This window comes from Lonchura striata, chromosome 5 (genome assembly GCF_050655825.1).
Source record: "Lonchura striata isolate lonStrDom1 chromosome 5, ASM5065582v1, whole genome shotgun sequence".
Lineage (NCBI taxonomy): Eukaryota > Metazoa > Chordata > Aves > Passeriformes > Estrildidae > Lonchura > Lonchura striata.
In genome coordinates, this window is record NC_140707.1 from 47,544,069 (window position 1) to 47,571,112 (window position 27,044).

The 27,044-nt window shown below is 35.1% G+C and overlaps 1 protein-coding gene across 10 annotated transcripts in view; it reads left to right on the forward strand.

Moving 5' to 3' along the window:
* The window catches only part of AKAP6 (A-kinase anchoring protein 6), a 269,301-nt gene that overhangs the window by 200,079 nt on the left and 42,178 nt on the right, over positions 1 to 27,044 (forward strand). For all 10 annotated transcript variants that reach the window (XM_031504984.3, XM_031504983.3, XM_085582095.1 and 7 more), the window contains 2 exons: positions 21,829 to 21,975; positions 25,427 to 25,651. In XM_031504984.3, coding sequence (XP_031360844.3) covers positions 21,829 to 21,975; positions 25,427 to 25,651 — 372 coding nt within the window. The remainder of the gene's footprint in view (positions 1 to 21,828; positions 21,976 to 25,426; positions 25,652 to 27,044) is intronic.

The window sequence follows — 27,044 nt, forward strand, 5'->3', positions numbered from 1 at the left end:
TTTCTTGGTTTCTTTCACAATATATTTCAAATGTAAGCATGCATTTTTACAGACAGTGTTGTAACTTCTACAGAGCAGACTGTCTGTATTTCTGCAAGAAGTGGCTTCATGCATTTCCCAAGAATAAGTGGGTTTCTTCCACTTCCCAGCATGATGTTGTCGATGAACTTCACATTGTAGCAATGCAGTATTTACTGAGCTTGTAGCAAAAACCAGCACAGCTTTTTGGATATTAAAGCAGTGTGTCTAGAATGAAAGAGGCATTTAACTTCAAACAAAAGTAAATGTGTACCACATAGCTGTCATCACCATTCCTTACTACAGCTGCAAAACGTGGACAATTTACAGTCATCACGTCAAGCATCTTAGTCAACTCCACATGCGCTGTGTTTGTGTCCTTGCTGCTATTAAATAGCAAGATAAGGTCCTAAGCAGTGAGACCTTAAAGCTGCCTTCCACTGGACTCTCCAGTTAATATATTGAAATAAGATAAAATGAGGAATGTTAATAACACAATGACAACATGATTTTTGAAGTTGCATGTGGACATGATACTGCTTTTTTTTAGCAGTTTGGTGTATCCATCTGTTTTAAAGCAGTGGAGATAAAAATATCATAGGAGCAAAAATCATAGGTGGCAATATTATTATTACTCAGTTCCTCAAGTTAGTTGCCAATTTTTAATGCACTTCCCTATTTTTCCACATCATAGTCCAGGAGAAAATATAATTTTTATTTAACTCATAGGAACTACAGGGTTTATCCATGTTGTTTTGCTTCATAAACATAATACAGGAACTACTATTTTCTTTCGGAATTACTCTTCATCGGTATACCTCAAAAATAATCAATACTGTAATATTTCTTTTATAAAAATAAACAAAAAACAAATGACCACAGAATAGCTTTTTGGCAGGTTTTCTATATGAAACCTAAATTCACTAAGTCTCCATAAACTTTCAGTGGTAATATATACAATGAATTTATGTCTAAATGATAAAAAATAAGTTGCAGTGAAGTGTACCAGTTTATAATCTCCTGAATTTTTATTTGTATACATATTGTATTTTTATTTTTATAAATATATATGGTATACTGTATTTATATATTGAAAATATGTAAAATATCAATATAAATTATTTATGTGTATATATTTGAAACCCTTTTACATACTTAAGGTTCGGTGACTTTTAATATATTGTACTAAAATAGCTACAGAATTTTGTCCAAATTTCTCTTTCTAACAAGTTAAAATAAGCAATCACTGTAATTTAATTCATCATTTTTGCAGTTGTGGCTGCATCAGGTCCAGTGGAGACTTAGGGCAGGCTGTGGCCTACTCCTGTGGCCAGTGTGAAATACTTGTGGTTGTGTTGTGGTTGTGGGTGCTGTTGTATTGCAGAAAACATGGTTGCTATAGAATTACAGAGATCATGAAACCGTAAATGTCAAAGTTGGCTCTGTGAAGAGATGCTTTTGGGGGGGAAGAGCTGTAGAACCCTTCACATCCTGTTGTTCTGGAACAACGGGTGCTATTACAGATGTGAAGGACATGCGCCAGCTGTGGCAGAAGCTGCAGGGAAAACCGTGGAGAGGTTGTCATTTCCCCAGTAATACACTGGGACAAGGAGTCATAGTTTACTATGGGAGCAAAGCAGACCAGTCCCTATCATGAGGAATTTTCTCTAAGGGGTAATACAGAGCAGAAGCTTGTTAAGTACTCTGAAATATTTTCAGGAAAACCCTTTTCTCTCTTACCTCTTTCTCCACTGATTGGATAAAGAGGCTATGAAGATCAGACTCTCTAAATTTACCACTCACTCATTCTGATGTCATAAAAAGAGAATATTTTTTGTACCACTATATAATGCTTATGCAGTACTCCAATTTGAAACTCATTTGTGATACATCCAGATTTTGGCAGATATTGCACTAGAGTTTGATTATCTCTGCTTTACCCATTGCTTTTTCTCAAAATAGGCTACTCTAGATATATAACTTTTTAAAGTTGTAACTTTTTAAAGATGTACATGTATTGAGACTAACATGCTTATTTTTTGATGGCCTTAATCCAGACACATTCTAATGTGTCTACTACTTCGGTGGAAGAACAATCATCCCTAAGAACGCTAAGCTTGTTATCATGCATTGAAAGACCAATTAAACACCATCTGAGGTCAGAAGTGGACAGTCATGTGATGACATTTTGTTGTCTAAAAATTTTCATTGCTATTATTTTAGTTTTTAAGCAAGAGTATCTAATGTTTAGCCTCTAAGAAGAACTGGTCAGAGGAATACAAATAATAAAAAGTAAATTAAAAGCTATAAAGAGTTTTCTTAACCAAAACCAGAAACAAAAAAAGAGGCTATGATAAGGTGCCAGGAACTAGAGCAACCATGTGTAACTGTAGACATGAAACATTTCTTAATTGTATCTCTTTGCCAGGATCACTTGTGAAATACACAGTTCCCATTCAGAGGGAAGACATTAAGGTAAAACCAATCTAATATGTGTCTCCATACAGTGGGAGAACTATCCAGAGAAGTGCCAGAACAAAAAGAGCAGAACACACACATAGATGAAAGTTGAAAGAACCCATGAAGCAGGGCAGATGGAGACTGGCTGAAAATGTTGGCATTTCAGTGCAATATATGTAAGGTAACAGGCAACAGAAAAAGTAGAAATAGAAATGATCTTGACAAAAAAGAGGCAGATAGCCAGATTGAATATCACAGTTACCTTTGAAATTAAAATATAGTGTCTGAAACCATTGAGAATTTAAGGTTTTAATGAAGAAGTAGATACCTGTAATGTGGCTTAAGCAAATCTAAAGATTCTCAGTGTTCTAGCAATGCAGAAGGCTGCCAGGCATTCAATTGCTATATTTGCAACTATGCTATTAGATCAATGACTAATTTGATACCAGCTGGATTATAGAGTCAGCTGCAGAGCAACACTGATAAGGAGCAAAATTAGACTGGAAAGATGCAACCAAGCACTCCAGATGGGCAATGAAATCATGATGAAACCACTGAATAAGTGCAGTCAATCAACAAACAGCCCCTGAAATAAGAGATGCCATTTCTTTACTACAATTGTTTTAGAAGAATTCTACTCACCCAAGCTCTGGTTTCAATTGAAAGACAATAATCAAAGCTGTACCTGAAAGAAATAGGAAAGTCACTGTGATTGCTCCCTGGCATTCTAGCTGAATATAACATATCCGAAGAAGATGAGCACTTACATGTAAAATTTAAAATCCCCCAAATCACCCTAGAGAGAAGCAAAAGGGAATTCTGTTAGTCTAGTAAAACTTCTGGAAAATGCAATGTGGCAAAGACAAGACTCTGACCCCACAGAATGTGTGGATGAAACATTTCCTAATGGGCAGAAAATCCTGGTATAAACTGATTCCAAAATACTTGCACAAAATGCCAAAAACATGGGATATTTTACAATATTTTTTTCAGGGTAACAGTGCTCACCATGGTGTCAAAAACATGTTTTGGAATAGCAGAGCTATTGTTCTGTTCTGGATTTTGTCAGATATATGTAGGCTTTTATGCTCATCATTCTGAGTTTCTAGGGGTATTCTAGTGTAACATGGACCTGACACTCTTCCTGTAGTGAGTAGCTGTTGTCAGTCTAAGTATAGGAAACAGAAATGTCAAAGAGGAGGCAATCCATAAACAATCCTTAAATGGAACCTGGACAGGAATATTAATCTAAATGAAGAAAACAGTAAAGAATGTGAGTAATTTGTGGGTGCCATATGTTGATTTTTGGAGGACTTTGATGTTGGCCAAGAGAAAATAGGAGTACCCCAGGAAAACAAGCAGAACAGCTGATGGACAATTCTGTCATTAAGAGACATGAATAAACACTTTTATAAATTTTTTGCACACTTGGAAAAAGCCTATGGATTTTTGCTATGGTCAATAAAAAGTGATGAATAAAAAGGCTAATGACCAAGAGAAGATAAAATAGAGGAGGGAGGAGAGGAGGGAAGAGAGGAGAAGAGGGGTTGGCAATGCAACAAGACACTAGTCATTTAATAGTACAATTATTTCAGGGAACTGGGCATTAGGAGAATCTCCTGATGGTACAGTGCTCCTTTAGCAGTTCCTCTATAATTTTTCCTGGCACCATAGCAGAAGTAGTGAATGAGTGTGGGATAAGTTGGAATTAAAGTGGATTCCTTACAACCGAGACCCTTAGAGAGCTCTGGTTTCTAAAATCTGTGAAACTAGAAATTCTGTCTCGCCTGGAAGCAGCAGCACAGCTTCTCCCTTCTCATGCACATTGTGCTTGGTGGGCAATAGCTCACCTTTAAGACACCACCAGCTGCCTTCAGCTGCAGGCAGACCCACATCCCACCTGTTTTTTTTTTTATCAATTCAAGTGCTGAGTTTATCTCTATAAATCAATGACCAATACTAAGTCCTCTATAAAATTAGATTAACATAGTCAGGAATTTAGCATAGATGCAAAGAGAGGAGTGTATAGCTATTTAAAGAAGAGTGTTTCAATTTAGTTCAGTTGTGCACATATATATATATATGTATGTATGTATGTATTTTGTCTAACAGCACAAATGCTAAATAAATGAGCTTTGCTATTCCTGGCACATTTCAAAATTACTCAGAATATTAAATATTGAGCAATATAATGTGCATTTAATGGAAACATTTCTGTTTGGTTCATATTAATTAAATTCAACTCTTCCTGTGTGAAGCCAGATTAAAAGCGATGTTGAATATTGCTGTCCAATTGCAACAAGCAACAGCAAGCATTGCCTGCTTTAGGGGGTATATGGGACGAGTTTTTTGCATCTCTTCTAGAAGCTGTGCATGCCAGAAGCTATATCTTGACTGAAGAACAGGGTATTTATTCTCTCTGTGGATTAATCATTTTCATAGACAATGCTTTTTACTGCCATGGTAGGAAATCTTGACTTTGGTGCTGAGGTATGCTCTAATGGTAGCTGAAATATTCTGATTTGCCCCTGTATGCTTAAATAGTGAGGGGAAATATTTCCTGCATTTTACCCAAGTGAATTCAAGCCAGAAAATTAATCTTCTACCATTTTCCTGTTTCTTTCCCTTCAAATCAGTCACTAGAAATATACTACTATAATAACTTGCACACCATTCAAAAACTGTTATGTTTATTGGTACCTAAATGTGTCATGAACAACTCTGCACTGTCCAAACAGGGAGATCCAGAGTGATGTGAGATCTGATGCTCCAGGCTTTTGGCTTTGTTAAAATCAGCATAGACCATTTGGATCATGCACATGATATTTTTGTGAATTTGATGTAGAGGTCTGGTGAGGAAAGTCTTTTATATTGATATTTATGGTTTTATAAGGCTAAAAATAGCACAGAACACACCTTTGCCAGTCACATGCATTCTATATTGCACTCTTGTGCTCTCTAAATTCTTCCCTTCAGGAGCATATGGTCCATTTTCCAGGTTCTTAAGAAGCTACTCCATCTTTGAATTCTTTTAGTGGCTATGTCTTTTAGCTTGCTGACTTAACCTGCCATGGCCAAAATTTGCTATCCTATTGCTGCAGATTTTAACACCAGCAGATTCTAATTACGTAAATATCAAAACTAGGCACTTTCCCATGTTTTGATCTCTAGTTGTCACATTATCCAGAAGTTGAGGATCTTTCTAAAATTGAAAATAAGTCATCAGTTCAGGCATTTCTGCAACTTGTCAGTCCTTATATTTCACACGCCCTGCTTTTGTGAGTCTGAATGTACAGTGTGGTCAGTACATTGACTGTTGCCCTTGCTTTGTATAGTTATATTTGGATCCAGACCCATGGGCAGAGTAGTCTTAGTTGCTATATCTTTCTAAGGAGTGATGCCAGCCAACATATTTTTGTTTAGCCCTTGTTCCCAGGGAAGCTACTCACAAACAGTTTAGGATTTTCATATCCAGAGTCTCCTCTAGTCATTCCTGAGGAGCTGACTGGTATAGTGTGGCAGATGACCTGCCATGGAACCTTACTTTCTAAAGTGGTGTGTAAAAGCCTGTGTTTTTAACAGAAGAGAACTTTACTTCTTCAATTGGTGAATTGGTGGAGTCATTCAAGTGGTGACCACTTTTGGAAACCCTAAAATAAGATGAAGAATCACACCCTTTTATATATACATTTATATTAGTTCCAATAGTCTTTAGTTGATGTGGTTTATGCACTTCTTTTATGTTTATTTCTTCTTTGTATGATACTTTAATTATCAGATTGAAATTGCTAATTGGCTGATTTGGCCAGCAGGTGGCTTACTACACTGTGCCGTCAGCATGTGCATTCATGTCCTGAGAAGGCTCTGCAGTAATGTTTATTAGGATTTCTGATGATTAGTGGTGTTATTCCATGGGAGCAAGTGTGACATTTGTGCTCTGAATGTGATCTTTTTTGTGGTACCAATCAAGTGTAAATGTATTCATACTAGTGGGACTTTTTCAGGCCTATGAAGTGTTGGAAAATTAAAAACAAATACAATATCCCTAAAGACTTTTGCATGGTTTAAATATTTGAACTTTTTTCTTAAGAGCTTAAGAGTTTTACCAAAGGACAGTTAAATCCTGATTCTTCCATTTCTTTCACACTTTATTGAAGGAGTATAGAACAAAATCAATACAATGGCAATTCTTCTAACATCAGTACCAAATGCCAATCACCAATGAGCTGTAAAAATTAACTTTAATAGGGTTAATATAGTGCTAGTGTAGTAATTTAATGTACAAAAGCTCTATGCCCTGTTCTAAAATATGTATTCATTACTTCCAATTCTTTGGACTTCAGTTCTATAGCAACATAATATACCTCTAGCAAAACAGCAAACAAAATGGCCTAAAATAGTTGACTTAGACATAGATTTGAATAAAGGTAACAGTAATGTTAAGAATGTGGAGTATTCAAGAGGGTGTACTTTTATATTTTTAGAATTGTTAGTAATTATAAAATCATAGTTAAGATAGAAATACAGCCACTTAAACCTAGAAGTGAGATCACTTTATTCATATCACTGAAGTGCAGATATCATTGACCAAGGTTCTGTCACCATAAAAAGCAGTCACATATTTTGCTGATATTCTCAATAGAACGTATTCCTTAAAATTTTTGAAAAGCAGAGAATACGAAATAGAATCTTGTTCTTTAGCTATCCTCCCTTCTATTTTGTTTTCTTACATTTTTCCAACTTTGTTTGGGACTACTAAATTCCCTACACATATATCCATAACAAATATCTATTAAAGAGAGAGAGCAGTTAAGTTGAAGACATCAATACATATTACTGTAAGCATATATCTTTTTTTTAATGGCCACAGATCTTTTCAATTTATATTTGAACAGCCAGGCAGCTATCATGGCATGCATAGTTACAGAACAGGCTTTCCACAAAGCAGGACCAGAATCCCTTGAGAGAATGCCAGAAAGACAAAAGTTCATGTCTTCCCTAGAGTTCATTATAGCTGAAGTACATTCAAAATATCCTAAATTTGGTTTGTATTATATTACTTCTCTACTGGTTTTGTGTCCTGGTATTTCCTGCTGCTGCAGTCCTTTGAAGCATTTTTTTCCCTTCTCAGATATATGCATATCTTTTCCCATTTTCAAGACATGTCCTGTTTCATCTTAAGTAGAATTCAGCCATTAAAATAGCAATAACTTACAAGTCTCTATAACCACTGACATTGAAAATGTTACATAGACTTGAATACCGATGCTATAGCCTCTAGTTTATCAGTTTGTTTAGAGCACAGAGATTAGCATTTCAGTGAGACAACATAAGTCATCATGAACTTGTGGAGGTTTTTTGCTGAAATCAATTTCTACAGTTTTGTTGCTGTATCTTTACAGAATTTTTTTTTAATTGCCTTAAGACAGATTCTATTACTATGTGGGCATTATGCTGTTCATTACAAAATGCTAAACATAAAGGGGCAGATTCCCTGGTCTGTCAAGATCACTTCACATTCAACATGACAATTTCCAGAGTGAATCTAGAGCAGCTGATAGTAGAAAATACTCATGTTGTAGGTGAAACTCTCATTGATTATTAGGATTTCTAATAATTTCTGATGTTCAGTGGCGTTATTCCATGAGAGCAAGTCTGGCATTTGTACTCTGGTCTTTTTGTTCTCAACTTCACCTGCTGCTATATTCTTATTCTCCCACTCCCTATTCTCCTTTCCAGCACAAATAACATCAATCTTTAGGTAAATCAAGCAAATCCAACAAACATAACAGAAAATGAAAGTACAGACAATGCTGTCCATAAGCACAAATTAAATCCACACTCATCATTTTTTATTTATATCAGGGCCAAGTAATCAAAAATTTGCTTCCTAGGAAAAACCAAACCACTCTGAGAATCTCCAAAATGTGTGTGCTTGAGTTTACTAGCCTCTGCAAATGTGGTTAATCTTCTCTATGTTATGGTTCTATAAATTGTAATCCCAGAAACACCAAACAGAGATAACTTAAGATCAATGCAAGTAATCTGTTTTCATGTTTGATTCTTGTATTAACTCCATGCTCTCAGAGACATTCAAGTTATTGGCAACTGTATAAGAAGATAAAACATCTGGAAGTTAAAAGTAAGCAAATTCAACCTAGGAATGCGGCATACATTTTCTAACAGTGAAACAAGCTAGTTGATTATCATTTTACCATGGAATTCTGTGAATTTACTATTATTTGTTGTTTTTGTGGGTTTTTAGTTGGGTAATAATTAGTATTGATTTTATGATTGTAGAAGATTGATTAATTGCTTTATTATATTATCTTATACTATATTATATTATTTTTTTTAAGGAACTTAGTAACTTTTCTAGTTAGTCTGATACAGTTTTGCCTTAATTGGTTCATTTATTTAAACACTATTTAAGGTTTAATTAAGAAATTATTTTTTGGTAAACAAATTTTTATAACACATTCTACATGTGTACAACAATTGGTGTAGTAAGTGGAGATGAGTTGTTTTTTATTCTTTTTTCTGATCTTCTCACAGCCTTCCCCAGGAAAATGGCTGGGAAAGACTGTGCCTGCTCTCTGTGGTCAGAGAGCTGCCGCCACAATTTGTGTCTTGAAGTCAGGGATAGATGCAATAACAAAAGATTTTCTCCAAGCCAGAAATCTGAAAGCTTAATATAGGTAGAGATGATAAAAGTAGGGTGCATTTTATACGACTGGGGAGGTTAGATTATGACAAGTTTTGAACATCAGGTCTGTGAATCAACCCAAGTTTTGTCAGAGAATGTTTTGGCAAAATGCCATTAGAGATGAGAAGAAGCTTTCAGCTTTCATCATGCCAACAAAAAGCAGAGTTCACGTATAGCAGCACCATAAATTCTTGAGAACAGACACCTGAAATGAGGGAAGTAGAAAGAAACAGAGGGATAAGTTTCTTTTGTTACTGTCTCAATAGTTGTTCAGTTACAAAATGAATTCAGTGTCACTGCATTCTCAGTCTTTTAAAGGTAACTATTAGTGTTAGTTCTTAAATATCATTGAGAATGCAAGAATGTGTAGAGCTGTGGTATTTTCTGCAGTGACTAAAATATACTGTAAGTGCTATAACTAATTTTTTTTTCTTTTCCGTCTAGTGTAAAACAGAGTGTTAAGTACTTATGAGCTCAGAAAACATATTTTCTTGTACAGAATAGTGGAGTGACTATTGGAAGACTCATATTCTCACATTAGAGACCTTCCCTCCCTGGGGCTGTACGTAGTGTCCATCTGTACCTCAGTTTCCCATTTTAAATCATTAGTAATAATATTTCTCTATCTCACATGACTGGTGCAAGTCTGCAATTCACTGAAACATAGCAAGCTTAAGCCTGTAAAAAGCTGCATTAGGCATACCCTTGCTGTAGGCCATTTGAAAGAGGCTAAGTATCTCTCCTAGGCACAGCAGCTGCTGGAGATAGAGAGACACTTTCAGCATGTCCTGTGTTTAGTTTCCAACATTCCTACATAGACTTCAAGTCCATAGTCACATCTCATTCCATCATATCAAAGTATAACAGGGGTATATTTCTGCTTGTGGTGGTGTACAAGCACACTTCACATGCTCCTTGGAAGACACAGGGGTCTTAGAGAGCAAGCCTAATGCCTCATGCAGATAGCCAAAGGCAGGATTTTTAAAATCTTTTTCTCTTTCCCCATTATATGTTCTCATATTTATTGCTACAGTTTTTTCTGTCTTAAATTATTTAAAATATTAAAATATTATTACATTCAGAAACTCTATTTTTACAAATGAACTCAGAGTCTAATTTTCTAGGATTCTGGAGGTTAAAAAAATCATACAATTTATCATTTATATTGGCTTTTAGAAACAATGGCTACTGTGATAGAGTTTTTTAAATATTATTCAGCAAATGTAGTGGTGTTGTTAATGTTCTAGAATTGAAATATGTCTTGGAAAAAGTTCTATCGCCTTCAGGATTGTCTGTTTTTTGCTGAGGAAACATAGCATTGTCCTGTTTTGATCACCAGTGAAGAAGATGGAAAGCATCTGTGCTAAATACTTACAGGTCTGTCATGGTGTTATCAGTCTCAGGTATTCTGAAGAAGTCTAGTCCTTAGTTCTTGCTGTTCAGTGATCTTTAAATGCTTAGTTTGTTTCAGAGTCTATTGAAGTTCCTATTGATAAGGCCAAAAATTATCACTGCTATAGCCTTTGCTTTCAAAGCTGTTAATAACATAAAAAATAAAATATTTTATTTTAATTTAAAATACTCCAGTGACATTTGTGAGGTGTACAACTTCTTGCCAACTCTTCTAATCTAAAACATTATCTGTTTGAGGAAAACATATGTTAGAAATTTTTAATTCAGTGATAGGAAAGACACTAATGAAATATGCATGTATGAATTTTGTATTGCATAAGTTTCCTCTTTCTTGAAATATGATTAAAAGCCAAACATCTGGATTATGTTTAAAAAGCTTGAATTTCCAGTTTTCAGAGAGATTCAATCTATTTTGACACTGTACACTTAGCCTTAACATTTTCAGCATGCTGTTAACATTACTTGATATTGTAAAAAAAAAAAAATCAGGTTTAAACAAAGTTGGACTTCTCCTATTGCTAAAAGTGTTTTCTGAAATAGCTTTTTCTACAGCATTCACACAGCCATACTTTAGGCTGTGTCAGCAGTTCTGTTATGTATTTGCTCTTGAGAGCAGTTTGTATTTGATCATAAAAATAACATTCCAAATTCAGAATATTTTTTTCTTTTGTACAAAAGTACTGTTTTTTCCTAGGATTATATTAGAAATTAAATACTGAGTTCTTAGCAACTTATGAAATTCTTCTATAATGAGATTATTTCATTGTAAATACAATGAAAGGGTGGTAGGGGTAGGGTGCCAAATTTCTCATTTTGTTTTAGTAGCATTAATGTGTACTGGAAAAGATAATCACTATTATTTGCTATATCTCTTGAAAAGTTCAGAATATGGCTCTCTGCAGATGATCATAAGCAGCTAACTATAAGACTTACTTTTTTAATGTGTTTTGCAATAGTTTTGATATCACTGAAATGGTATTGCTGTAACAGGAATTGCAGCATGTGCCTGTGTTTTAGATAGTGGAAATCTTTTAGCATCTTCTCATGAACCCAGTGCATGTCCCAGCTTTGACTTTATAAGGACAAGGGACAGCACAAGGAACATCATAAGGAAAAAATCAAACAGCACATTGTAAAAACTATAGCTTTTGCTTTATTTAATACATTTAAGTACATATTAAGTACAGTATGTACATTTAAAGTAAAAAGAACATTTTTCCTTATAACGGTACGGCAAATTGAGAAATCTGCTGTCAGTACCCATTCCAATCAGCATTTGGATGGGCAGTCAAACAGTTGTAAATTCTGTTGTGTAGGAAAAAGTTCAATTTCTTTAAAAATCATGTTGTTACCCTAGATACTATGGGTAGTGGGACCTGAGATCCACATGTTCTGAGATTGGAGGCTGAGCAAGCTAGATGGAGAGTTTTTCTGACCTTGACTTGAGGTCGCTCAGCAGCCTGTGAAGACTGTAGGGCTGTTGTCACAGGCCAGGTATGACTTTCTTTTCTCACAGTTGACAAAGTCTAGTTATTTGCATTACTAAAGCCACTGTGCCTGAAGCGGTGTGTGTGCTGATCTTTGTGGAATTACCTGTGCCTTGGTGGAGACTGAGTTCCGCCTCTGTTAATCAGAGGAGCTTCAAATTCCATTTGGATGTTTTTTCCAGCTGGGATCCTCTTCTCCCATGAAAAAACATAGCAAATAGGTAAGATGAGGATCCAGAGATATTCTACCCCAAACACATCCCAGTAGTGTTGCTGGAAGAGCAAATAATTTATTTGTAGATTTTCAGTCAAGCTTCTCTCATGGAAGGACATTACTGATCATCATTAGCAATCTAGCGGGTTAACAGTGGTATAAGGACTTCAGAAGAGCCAGTCTCTGAAAGATAAATGCACAAGAACATCCATTTCAAAACAGAATGATGCCTGTAACGTACAGCCTGACAATAGTAGGTGCATTTGGAATTAAATCTTTGTGTAGAGGAGTTCCAATTTTATGTTTCATGCATACTGCAAGAGCAGGCACAGCTTAGCAAAAGAGAGAATAACAGGTTATAAATTATTTTCTTTGAATATCTCAAAAAAATCTCCATAATTTTACAATGTTGTATTTCAGTTTGTAAAAATGTAAATGTAACAGTGTATCAGTATGAGATTTCAAGAATACCCAGCCAAGGATGGAGCTGCAACTACACCTTTTTTTGCTTCCAGGCTAAACTTTTACTCCACCTTCAATTGCATTTTCTGCTCAATACACCAGTATTTTTTTTTCCTCAAAAAAATATAACCGAGCATTAACCCAACAGTATAGTAGCTATTAATTTCTAAGGAGCACCATTTAAAAAAAAAATAATATCAATTCTCCAGGCAGTGACATATATGTAAACTTAGCTAAATCAATGTTTAATATGTTAAGCATGTCTGTTGGTTGCATCTGTATGTGTCTGTGCCAGAAGTCCCACCTCTGGTGCAAGGTATGAAAAACAAATCAAAACCAACAGCATTGTTGCCATCAGTGCAAGACGAATCACAGAAATTCCTTCATAAAGCAGCCAAAGATCCCAGTAAAACAGTAAAACACATAGTTGACAAGATTGATGGGTTGTTAAACATGAAGTGTACCCACTCTGTGGCCTTACCTGAAGTGCACTGTAACCTGTGCAGTGGCACCATGTCTGCCGGGGTTTGCCTTTGCTTGTAGGTGGGTGGCCAGCTCAGATCTAGTGGGCTCTTATGCACCTGGTACTGGATTACCCTCGCCATGTGAATTGAAATGACTGTATTTTGGCTATGTGTTCTCAAAATTTAATTATGTTTAAAAACTGGTTAATAGTATAGTAAATAACTGCTATTGCCACAAAATTGCATTCTGAAGGTAATGGGATTGAATTTCAACGCAAGTTGACACTCAATTACAATTTCCATATATCTAGTGAATAAGCCAGTTCTTGGCTGCTGTATTAAGGTGGATGTCTTCCTGCTTAACTGAACACTGTGCAAGACAGGCCAAATGTATAATAAAGCCAAATCAAGGCTTAATATCCCCACTCAAATTTTTATTGTTTGTATAAAGTAGTAAGCTTGCAGAACAAACTCAGGGATGTGGTTTTAAAATTTTTAAATAATCAATATTTGAGCAAAATTCTGCTATATTTAGAGTAACAAAGCTTAAAAAAAAGGAAAAAAAAAACAAAACAACCAAGCCTTTTAAACTTCTTACTGAATTACTGCCATCAGCCAGTAGATCCATGGGGCTTGTTCGGCTAAAAGCCACAACAGACTTTGTAATGCAGTGATGTAATCTTGGCTTTATGTCATTTAGATTCAACCTAAAAAAACAATTTTCCTGAATAGACAAGCTGACAACAATATTGTTCGGTGTTGGTTTTTATTTGGATTGTTTCCAAATGATTCATATGCCTCCACAGCAACACCCCATGCCTGCTTGAGTTTTTACTCAGAATTCTGAAGTTTCCCCTTTTTCCTCGTGTTTTATTTTGCTTTTAAAGTCCCAGTTATGTTTGTGAAACTAACCAGCTCGGCCACAAAATTAGGATGTATCTTGCAGAGTGCATTCATTTTACTTTTTGCATATTTTTCCCGAGGTCATGTCAAGGTTAGTTTGAATTCCATCCTACATTAAGACTTCTTTCACAGCTATTTAGCTCTGCAGCCTGCGCCCCGCTGGGGTCTGCCCCTTGGGCACGTCAAAGCTTCAGACCTGACAAATCACACACAGATGAAGCTGTACAGTTTTTTAAACAGTTTCATCACTAACGTGGGGTTTTTTTGGGGTTGGGTTTTTTTTCCTTTACACTACAATTCTCCCATCCCCTGCCCCCACCCCTCCACTGGAGTTTATTCTCTGAATTGCAATATCCTGAAGACTGATTTCCATATGGAAAATTCCCTTGCTCAGGCTAGTTGTAAAATAGAAATGGCATTGTATAGTATGTGCCACTCACAGATCCCCAGAAACTGAAAGCACTGCAGATCCTCTTTAATAACAAACTATAGCTTTTTGTCTAACATCTCTAATCATATTGTTAATGCCTATTTGCACAGAAGAGCCTAAAACTATAAAGGCTGATAAATACTCAAAAATTATCATCCATTCTGTGAACCTGTTAGTTATCCAGGAGAGCTGTTAGTTGTTCACAGGAATAAACTTCTGTCATCCTCAGATGAGTAAATGTTCATCGGTGTCAAGAAATGACGTTGTGCTTCAGCAGCAATCCTTAGGGGACTTAGGAAATTTTAAGTGGGTGTATGTGTGTATATGTATATAATTAGCTTCACAACTATTTGCAGGGCTTTCACCACCTACATTCATGCACAGACAGACCCACACACTCCCCATGTATATGTCGCTGCATAAAAATGGTTTGAAATATATAATGCAGTTTGCAGGTTAAAATAGAATTTCTAAAATTCTTAACTGTAGACTGCTATCTGTTTTTTAGCATTTTGTGAAACGAATGGTGCAACACCATTTCCTGTTTAATTGATGAAGTTAAAATGCCTGGCTGCTAATGAGTGTATTAGCAAACAATATACCCTTAACAAGCTTAAGCAGCTCAGGATTTTAAAAAGCAGCTTACTGTCCTCCTCATTTTTATAAGACAAAATGTACTGCCTTCCACAAATTGCTTGATCGACTGATGAAGTACTATAATTATAGTTGTATTGCAGTTTTGACAAAGCCACAATAACAGATTGTAGTTTAGTCCCCACTCTAGGCACACAACTCTTTGCATTACAAAACCCAGTTTTACTGGTCTAATTCTTTGAGAGAACAAAAGGCACCTGGAGATGTTAACTATATACTAAAAGAAAACTTGAAATCTAGGAAATAATAATATTGAAGCATGACTTTTCTTCTCACAGTTAGTTCATTGGGAATGGTATCTAATGAAGACTTGTCTAAAAGCTTGCTTGTTTGGAACTAATTAAAGACAGATATCCTAAATAGAAAAAGGATCATGGGAATTACATTAGGTGTCTGGAGACTTGTTATTCTTTTGGTACTCTGAGTAGATTGTGGAAGTTGTTAGGGATTCAAGAAATAAGGCAAGCTAATAAAAAGTTCTATTTTTCTGGTTATTGGCCAACTATTGTATTTTTGTTTGCAATAAGATTTGTGCCAACAGGCTGGGGGCTTGAATAAAACATTTAAACATTTGTGCATTAACACATTATGGTGAAAAGAGAGTCTTGTGCTTTCACTCGGTGCATTTCAGCCTTCAATTAATGTGAAAGCACTACAATGCCTATGCAACTTCTCTTGCCTAGTGGTGCACCATTTATCATTGCAGTTTTACATTGACCTTGACACCCACTTCATTAGAATAAAGATTGTCTACCATTTAGGTTACATTGTTCCTCTGCACAGAGACCCCATGCAAATTTCTGTTCAGATAGAAGAGCTGTGAGCCTGTCAGAGGTCATCTGCATTAAATGATTGCAGCTATTTTCCAACTGCTTCTTTTCATTCTACTCAATTCAGGCTAGGAGGATCAATCAAGCCCTCTGCCTGAAACAGTGGGACTGCTGGGAATATAACTGTTTTTGGTAGTAGTGGATATGCCCTAAACAGTATTAAATATTTAATATAAATTCATTAAAGGGCACACAAAGTCTTCAAAAAGATATTATATATATAGTAAAATTTAAAGTGTTGGGATCACTTTTCTTAAAAAAAAAGGCAGAACAATGAATACCAACTGCATATTTTTTTAATGTAGGCAAAATTCAGCTCATGAAGTTCCTTAATATTTCTTTCAATGTGTTTATTTCTCAAGCTGCCACAGAAGGAAATGCATAGCAGACGTGTAATCTGCATTTGCTAGTTTCTGAAACAGAAAAACCTAAGGTGTCTGTAGGGGTTTAAGACAAAAGTGCTAAGATTTGTTTTGTCTTATAGGCATGCACCCATATGCACATGCACTCTCACACAAATACATATTGTGCTGTTGTGCTTATTTGTAGGGGAAAAAGGCAAATGGAAATAAGTTAGCACTCTCCTTCTTGAGTTTTCCAAGTGATATAATTGGAATTAAATTATTAATGGGAGATACTTAAAAAAGATTGTTTTATGATCTTCTATTACAGAATTTGCAATTCATTTTAATATTTGTAGTTTGATTTATATCAAAGATAATGCAATCTATGTCCAATTAACAATACATAGCCAATGTAATATGATTTCCAGATCATGCAAATGGAATAAACTAGAAGAGGAAAAACTGATTCTTAACCTCAGATGTAATTTGCTCTGTGAGTTCTGGCAATTTTAAATGACATTGCACTTTTTAATTTTTCCAAAGGCTCAGCAGCAAATTTATCCCAATCAAGAAAGCCTATTATTAATTTACAAGGACAATTGTAGGAGTCCTTATAATTTCTCTGTGCAATTATTTGCCATAAATTGCTAATGCAGAAATACATGAAGTTTGCAAGAAACAGAAACTGCTTTTCATCTAGACAGATCACACTGCCCAGATCTTGAATGTTGGCCAGAGGTTCCAGTGCTATTGACAATGTAAGAAATATAACTAAGCTCCTGGACAGTGTCTAAAATGTTTCACACTGACAGTACCAAAAAGGTAGAAGCGTTAAGAGCTATTGTGAAGGGTAGGCTGGCCTCTAGCAGATTCCTTCACTTTGCTTGTATACAGCTGAGCTTTGGACCCTGGACTTTAGAATAAAAAGACTCTTTGTTCACCACTGAATGGCATTAGGCATGGGCTTCCTAAGGGGCCACCATGAAGCCTAGCACGAAGAGTGCAAACATTATCCAGAAAGCAAAGTGAGAATGTGTGTGAAGAGATGATGGACAAATATTGCTATGCATGCATATATATATGTGTATATGTGTATGTGTACATATGTCTATATATATGTATATATTTATTTTACATATTTGGTGAATTTGCTTGCAGAATATAATTTACTCAATTTTATGCATGCAGTATATTTTGCAAATGTGAGCCATTGCTGACTGTGCATTCACATGCAGACACTGAGGTTATATGTCTGTGTTTATTGGTTTCTGCCACAGTCAAACCACCCCAAAAGGCAAATCTTTAAAATTTTGAATTTCAAAGCAGGTAAAAGTAAGGTTGTGGGTCACTCAGTTCCGATCTCAGTTGTATATCCTACAGTGCCATGTGACTGAAGATACTTTGTTAGCATGTGAATGATGGAATGCAGAACATCTACAAATAGCACACCCTTATTCCAGTAATGGAGAAAGTTCATTGGCTTAATTCTTCTGTACTTTGTAGCCATAGCTCCACTGTGTGTTCAGTATGTCTGGTCTCTTTTCACTATAACCAACAGAAGCACCATACAAAAGTCTTACAATGGATGTCTTAATCTCTCTGTGTGCTTTTAGAGCATTATTTTGAATTCCATCATGCAGGCTTTTTTTTTTTTTTTTTTTTTTTTCCTCTTTTCTCTTCTGAAGTTTTATTACAACAACAGAATTCCCAGGGAGCTTTAGGGGCAAGGTTCGCATAATATTGCCCTAAAGTTTTGCTCAAGGGGTGGAATCTGCTGATCTCCTGATCATCTTTTTGTGGTGTTTCTCTTTCTGAAAGATGCAGTGCGCAGTCTTACAGAGTTGTTAACTGTGTACAGATTTTTTTATTGTTTACCAGACAGTGCACATCTACGAACCTTTCATGATGATTTCTTTCTCTGACCTCTCAGTGACTAGGCATCTTGTTCCTTAACACCGAGGGAGGCTGAAAAATGCTTGAGTTGCTCAATGTGTGCCTTCTATACCAGTTTCAAAATGGCTTATTCTTCTGGTTTCCATGGTGACAATTAACACTGTTACAAGGCATTGTTCCAGTCTCCATTTGGACAGAATTTTCGGGTGTGATTTTTCACACAAAAAATGTTTTATATAATTTTTTAAAGAAAATAAAAAAAGAGAAAAAAAGACACAGTTTAGCATAAAGTGTCGAAAAATGTGTCTCAATCAGCCTGCCTGGATTTCTTAGAATGTTTTTATCAGGGAAAATAAGGCTTTAACTTGCTTTGTTTTGGAATTAAACTTCTTTGGGTTTAAATATTTTTGCCAAACTTCTTCAAGGATAAATGGTACTGCATTTATTTTAACTCCTTTCTTTGTGCTTCGAGAAGTATTGATCGTATTAAGAGAAAAGGAATAAAAGGCCAAATTCTTTAACTTATGTAACAACATTTTGGATTTATTTTGAGCATCCTCAGGAACACAAAACCAGGCAGACATGCATGCAGCTAATCTTGCTGTAAATATTTTGTAGTTTTTCCACTATAGTTTTGTTTGGGGTTTTTTTTCCAAGTTTATATGACAGGTGTTGTGGGAAATTAAATATTACCCATTTATTTATTATTGTGGTTATTGTAAGAAACCTGTGACCATAGCTTCCTTAATCTCATTTTTGACTATTAAACAGTAATCTATATCATAACATCCACAGACTGTCACAATAGAGCAGTCTTTGCTCACTTAAAGCTGAGGAAAGAATGCATCTGAAGATTAAATTATCTTCTCACCACAGGATTAAGTAGTCCTACCAGACTAGGGTTGTGCAGCACTGATAGAGCTGGTAGCTAATTTTTCCATGCAACTGCTCAGAGTGTGGGTGTTTAATGGATTAAAAAATAGCATTAGCAATAGCATCTCATGCTATCAGTTCCCAAACTATACCTCCTGTACATTAAGCTCTTCCCTTAACTTAAAATATGCACTGCATGTTAAATATCCAGAAGTGAAACAATGCTGATTCTCAGTCATATACCAATACATCTGATAATCAACTGAAATCTCTCATTTTTACTGTTACTATATAATGCATTTTCTGTCAATCAGCAATTTCGTCATGCTTGTTTATACAGTAGGTTACACAGTGACAAAGACAGCACGTACATAAAACCTAGCTTATTTAGTTTTTAATGTAATAACCTTTTATAACATCTGTCACACTGTTTGGATTATGCAGCACTGAATTATTTTATCTAGTCTAAAATTAAATGAAATGTCTTCTGTTTCTCAGTTAACAAGAGAATTGTAGTTATGAAACATGCAGTGTGTTTTATTTCATCATCAGTCCTGCACTGCCCAGGAACATCCCCAGCCCAGGCAGCAGCCAGTGCCAGCCTGGAGCAGGTGATGAGCAGTAACTGGCTGTGCCTGCACAGTGACACACAGCTAGAGGACTCCCTCAGTCTATTAATTCACTTGACAAAAGAAAGGGAGTCGCGGGTGCTGGGTTTCAGCGCCTAGCAAATTGGACTCTGGATTCCCTTTGATATTACATGTACTTATGGAAATAATTATGCAAATCCTTTTTGGCTATATCATCTTTAAATAGAAATCAGATTACATAAAGAAGATTGTAATCTCCTCCAGCAGCCATTCTAGCCGAGAAGGCAATAAAACAGGACCAGGAATCATACTTGTTGAACACATCAGTTGAATAAAATGGTGCTGCCTCTTGGGGTCCAGCCCTGGTGCCCAACCTGGTAGGTGCTGCCTACAGTTGTACACATCTCCAACCTCAGCCACAGCACAGCGAGTGTCAAAAGGCAAGCTCTCTATGAACAATTCCTTGGGTTTTACCATGCATATTCATGCAATTTTGGATACGCAGACACCTGATCAGTGTTCATTAATAATGAGAAATGGTTTAAATCACCTCATTTAAAACATTTGCTCTATGATCCACAAATGACTAATATTTGCTGAAGTTTACATAATACAAATGATGTGCATGTGTTGTGTAAATGAGAGATTAAAATATGAAACTAACAATATGCAAACATATGCATGGAAATGCTGAGAACCTGTTAGCTGAAACAGTGATTTCACACCTTTATTATTTTCTTTAAGCTGTCTGCAATTGTATTTTTGCTTTGTTTTCCTACAGAGCATGCTCTTGGATCTGGCAAAGGCACCCATGTTTTAAACATTCCTTATTTTGGTTTAATTTTTTATATTTAGCCCAGTTATTAACATTTTCAGTATGAGTTGCAATAACAGTTTTCTTGACTGAATTTGAAGCAAAGAAAGCTTAATGTTTAGGAAGCAATTTTCTAATAGCTTTGCATAATTTATGTAAGTCTTGTAAACACCTTTGCAAGTATGTGTGCTGAACTCTTTTCTTTCAGTAAAAGGCACATTTTTGGCCATATCAGAACTTCCATTTCAAAAAGTCTTTTCACAATTAATTAGCTTAACTATATGGAGTGTATGTATATGTGGATGCCTGTGTGTTATTTTTTTAATTTACTGTACCAACTGTGAAAACAAAATTAACCACTATAGTAACCATTATACGTAATAGCTAAATCAGGTTTTCAGAGAATGCAGTTTTAAGAAAATCTTTATTTTCTAGTTTGTCTATATATTAGAGCACATTTTTATAGACTATGTAAATAATACAGACCTAAAGATTTTGAAAGCCCGATGAAAGCCCTTCTAAAAGAAGCTTCCAGTTTTATACCTGTTTTCTTTGTTCTTTTTTTTTTTTTTTTTTTTTTAAGTGCAGAAATAGAAGGCATTTTCAACTTGAAGAAACTATTGGACTGTATTAGCATTGTGGCTGTTCTCATTTGTGGGCCAGTTCACTGTTTCTGTTGGTTGTTGCAATAAAAATCAAGTAACTGTTATTGTGTTTTAGGGGAACTATTTCTAATTGTTTCTTGAAGGTCACACAGTCACATTTTCAGGCCCATGTATGACACAAAAAACACAATGGGAAAATGAATAAATAAGCTCTAGAGGAAATATAAGTATTAAATTATTTTCTTGCTTTTTTTGTTTTATTTTGGTTTGTTTTCCATGAAGAAAACTTGCTGAAGTAGCATAGTTGTTACTTGCTGAAGTCGCATATTTTAAAAATAAGATACCACTAACCTGAATGAGACAAAGGCAGATTGAGATTCATATGGGAGAGTGTTAGGGGATATTACTGTACAAGTGAATTGTGAGAGAGTATTACTATGTGTAATGAATTTGCTAACCACTTGCATAGATGTGCCACCCAGAAATCTACGTGCTTGGTACCCAAATCACTTATGATATGTTATGAGAAGATTGTGTGCTTAAAAAAAATAAAATGAGAAAATGTCAGATGGAGCATGATCAAAACCAGGTGCATACAATTAAATTTTATTTTTTTATGGAGAAAACTCTCTACAGCAGCTAATTCTATACATTTCTTTTCATTTTAGAGATACAATGTAGAAATGTCAATCAGGCACCCAAAAAAGATGGAACTGCTTAGTAAGGTTGAAGCTCTGAAGAAAAGTGGTGTTTTACTACCAAACGATCTCCTTGAAAAAGTGGATTCAATTAATGAAAAATGGGAACTGCTTGGGGTATTTGCATTTTTATTACTGTTTGTGGGTTATGTGTACATTTTTGTGTGTTGAAGTACACTGTCTGTCTGATTTCTAATTTGGAGCACAAATATCTCTCTCTTTCAATCCACCACGTATATTTCAAACAAGCTACTCATTCTATTATAAAAACTCCATAGCCTTTTACTCTTCTGTTGATTTTTTTTATTCCATGCTTGTCTCCTGTCTGACTTTAATAATTTTAGTTCTTTAATACATAAAAAATGTAAGTAAAATATGCCATGTATTATGGGTATGCACCAAGTCAACTATAATGCAGTATATCTGATATACACTGACTGTCATGCTTGAGTGAATGTTAATAGAATTTATTCTGAAGGTACATGTTAGAGACATCTACTGTTTAACTATTTACTATACCTTTAAGATGAAAAGTGGGGTTGTCACTGCATATTTCAGGTCACACTGATGGCTCAAAAGCAAATATACAGATTCAGTACAAATCTGCATACCTGAATCTGAGAATACAGCCAGGATATGTTTCATGCTGCTGTATTCATCTCACTTTTGACAAAAGCCAAAAAAGTTTCATGTAATTCATTTCACGCTATGATGGGCTGGGTCTCAGCCAAAGAGTGAGATACAAGAATCTGGCAAAAAAAAAAGCAATATAGGGATTCTGTTACCCAGAGACTGGTGATGGCACTGTGCAGGAGACACTATTGTCCTATTGTTGTAAAACAGCTGAAAGAGAGAGGTCAAACTATATGTTTTTCCGTCCACTTCTCTCCTTAATTGCCTTCACTTCAAATCAAGGGTAAGATAAATTTATAAATGACTTTAAATGATTAATTATAGATGTGTGATATTAGCAATACAGTTACATTGCATAATTTTGCATGCTATTATCCTAGTTTAAAAAATATTTCTAATATATTATGAGTAAGATATACATGTAGCCTGCCAACAGCATTTTAAATACTGACTTGTGTCACTTTAGGTGATGTGGTAATGCAATAGCCTTTTCAGAAGGTGGGGCTTTTTTAGTTAATCAGAGTTGCTTCTAATCACTTGATTCTCTAAATGTGCAAATTGTCAGAAAATGTTAAAATTTGCCTTATGACCAGTGAGGTTATTACCTTTCATTTTAATCTGCAGCATCACCGTGAGCATTTTGAACTTGTTTGATTGTTAATAAATTTACTGATTTCGAAAGGACTTACTAACCCAATCTTTTGCATCTGATCATGACAACTTTTATTTTAAAAATAATTTCAGATTTAAGCCTTACATTTATGAATTTCAGTGTATTTAATCAGCTTAATTCAGTGGCACTGATTAAAGCTGGTAGGATATAAAACTATGAAATAAGATCATAATTCTAAAATCTAGGAAAACTGTCTTAAAAAATTTGAAGCCCTTTGCTTCTCAGTATGTTAAAATCAAGATATACCTCCATATTAAGTTTTGCCATTAATTTCAGCATTTACAGAAAAAGAAAATATAACTATTACAGTGTTTCTGTTAAATGCAGTTTCATGAATAATAAGCAGAGTTTGATAGAGTTTTGTTTAATTTAATAAAAACCTCTGCAGAAACTAACAGCACTAGACATACTGTTTTAATTGGCATGATTACATTTTAATTGGCATGAAAAAAATTAAAGACAAGGATTTTAACTTCTAACAATGGCAAAATAGAGGGATATGGTTTTTAATATTACTTTCATCTAAGGTGAACACTGTGGAATGGAAATACATTAGAATGAAATGTCAGTGGTGCGTACAGTTTAATCTGTGAAATTTTGTCCCCTGTGCTGAATATTACTCTGTCTCAATTGCATATTAAACAACCCTATCAAGGCAGGCATTGGCATCTGCTGTGCTGACACAAATTGTGAATTAAATGAAATTGATGTCCTCTGTCGTATATTTATGAAGACGGACCATTCTCTGAAGTATTCTGTTTATGAAGAATTTATGATTGCAAACTGTTCCAGAACAAAAAAGTGGCAATAAATTCTTTTTTGTGACCCTACTCTCCAAGGGCATTGATTTCACCTCCTGCTGCTACTTTTGTTGCAGCATAAAAACAATAGCTAGTGCTGGATTCCACTGAGGGTCTTCAAATTATCAATATTTGCACCATGAAAATAGAAGGGTGTTGCCAAGAAAGCATATTTTCAGTTATGATCTCCTAAATATGTGATTTACAGAATGCCACATAGCAGATTAATATCTGTTGCTCTAATTTTACTTGTGTTTTAAAGCTTATTTTTGGAAGCTAATTTCATTGTTATAAATTATATTCCAAGTAACTTTTATAGCATGCACTTCCAATAGACACACATACTGGGTCACCTAAAACTGTATCTTCATGTTACAACAATTAACCACCACTAATTATCAGTTTAAAAGGTTATTGGATGTGAGTGTAGTGTATATTCAATATTCTACAATCAGTAACACAGATCTAGTGCTTATAATAAGTGTCAGCCTGACAGCCTCTTACAGGTCAGATAAAATGCTGCTTGGCATAGAAGAAGCAGGCAACAGCACATCTCTCTTATGATGTTAAAGGATTGCCTTTCAAAATACTGAAAAGGAAGGTAACTTTCTATCCCTGTCCTCTTCAGAATATTCATTAAGCACCCAGCGTCCATTATCAAAATGTTATTCAGTGATTCTGTTATTAGAAATACTACTTTGAAAAGCTGGAGTAAATTAGTTTCATTAGCAATAATAGATGAACGTTTAGTCTAGTCCATTATCTCAAAGTGGATGCTTAACACAGAGAACTTAAATTCAAATTTTGTTGCCTAAAAAATTGGCCTTATGATCAGGAACAGTGAGGATTTTTGGTGTCTGAATGAGTTCAACCACTTTTAAAAACAAACCAGCTTTTGTGACCTAACAGTTCCTCTATACAGCCTCAGGGCTACATGAATGAAAATTATAACCTAACAATTCATACCTCAAAAAAAATCTCAATGTTTCTACAAAAATTTAAATGGTACCTTGGAGAGGAATCTGGTGAACTCAGTGACTGTCATATTTTCTGTTTCTGCCTAGAAACTGGTAACTCTTATACTAGTCATATACTAGTTATATACTGGTCTTATACTCTGACCCATAAGTATCTAAAGCCACAGACAAATTCTGTAGAGTAACTAGTTTACAAAGTAATGAAGAATTTTGACTCCTTTGTCCTTAATTACTCATAGTAAACACTAACTTATAATACTTCTAGCAAAGTCAGTGACCCAGAGAGAACAGCATAAGTGAGAAACAAGGGTAGAAAAATTGAAATGTATTGAAACAAGGAAGCAAAGAATGAAATTGATTGATATTAGTCATAATTATTAAAAACACATCTCTAGTCATTTAACAGATTCTTCTTGTTGCACATCAACCTATATATGGTTTGGTACATAAGACTAATCTATGTTTTTTTTTATCTGATGCATTAGAAAACCCTAGGAGAGAAGATCCAAGACACAATGGTAGGGCACAGTGGGTTAGGTCCACGTGACCTGCTCTCGCCTGAAAGCGGCAGCCTGGTAAGGCAGCTGGAGGTCAGGATCAAAGAGCTGAAAGGGTGGCTGAGAGATACAGAGCTTTTCATCTTCAATTCCTGTCTGAGACAAGAAAATGAAGGAACAATGAATGCTGAGAAACAACTGCAATATTTTAAGGTAATAAAAAAACTATTGTAGCTTTCATAAAGAAACTCTTCTTTATGGTGGGATAAAATATTTATCTTTTACATAACATAATGCAATGCATGTATATATTTAATTATATATTTTCATCTTCACTTATGTGTTCACTCATGTTTATTTTATTGATCCTTACAATAATATTTATTTTATAAATATTTTCTGCAAAAGACATCTTTAGAGGGCTAATTGCACCACGATGGTAAAAACAATAGTATTCTTTCCTTCTACCTTACTATAAAACATACAATCATAGAATGGTTTGGCTTGGAGGAGACTCTAAAGATGATCTATTTCCAATGTCCCTGAAATGGGGAGGGGCGAAAAAAAAGCAGCTGAATTTTGTCACAGAAAGCTTCACTCTGAATTTCACTCAGCATAAGGTAATTAAGGTCTTGTGTGATCATCTGTTTAATAACCTATATCTTTGCACATATGAGTCAAGAACAGCCTATCTGAGGTAACAATTACAGTGAGCTAAATTTAGCATACATGAGAAAACACTCAAGGTTGTGGTGACTAGATAAGTGGAAAAGACATATACACTATGAGATTTGCATTGATCTAGGCCACATCCTAAGCCTAGTCACAATGCTTTATTGAGATGAATAAATATTCACCTGAAGGCCAGTGTTCAGCTTTGCAACTGACCTAATGGAGGTTGCATGTTTTGTTCCATTCCCCATAAGTAGTGGTATCATTCAGGAAAGAGGGCTAATTTAGCAAACACTTGGTAGAACGGTGCAATTTTCTTCTGTTCATAGTTTCTAAATAAACCCTCACCCAAGTCATCATTACAGGTCACCTTACTCTGCAAGTGATCTTTGACTAAAGAATAAGAAAGGAATCACAATTCACTGTTGAGCTTTAGAGGTAAAGAGGTTTTTTCCCTTCTACTAGTACACCAGGGTGTCCAGGGCATCAGCAGTCTCAAGGGGACAGACAATTTCGTAAATATGCACTTCAAAGAGTATGTTGCCAACACTTATAAATGTACTTTGTTTTATACAAGTGTTCAATAAAACAATAGCAGAAATACAATTTTCTTCCCATTTAGTCTTTCTTTAACTCTTCATTATTCCATCATGATGATTAGTGAAAGCAATTTTAAGTTTTATTATGACATCAATACTACTTTTTAAATGATTTGCAGTCTTTTGCTAATGGGGGAAAAAAGTTATGATTCTGTTTGATCTATCAGCAAACTTCAAAGCAAGTGATTAGGTAGGACTTTTGGTAGACATACAGAACTTCACAGCAATAGATGCATATTTTCCATAGGAAATGCTGGACATTTTTATTTCTGTAGAAAATTCTGGCATTTATTTAAGTGCAGAGCTATGTATTTAGAATCTATTTTCAGGCAAGC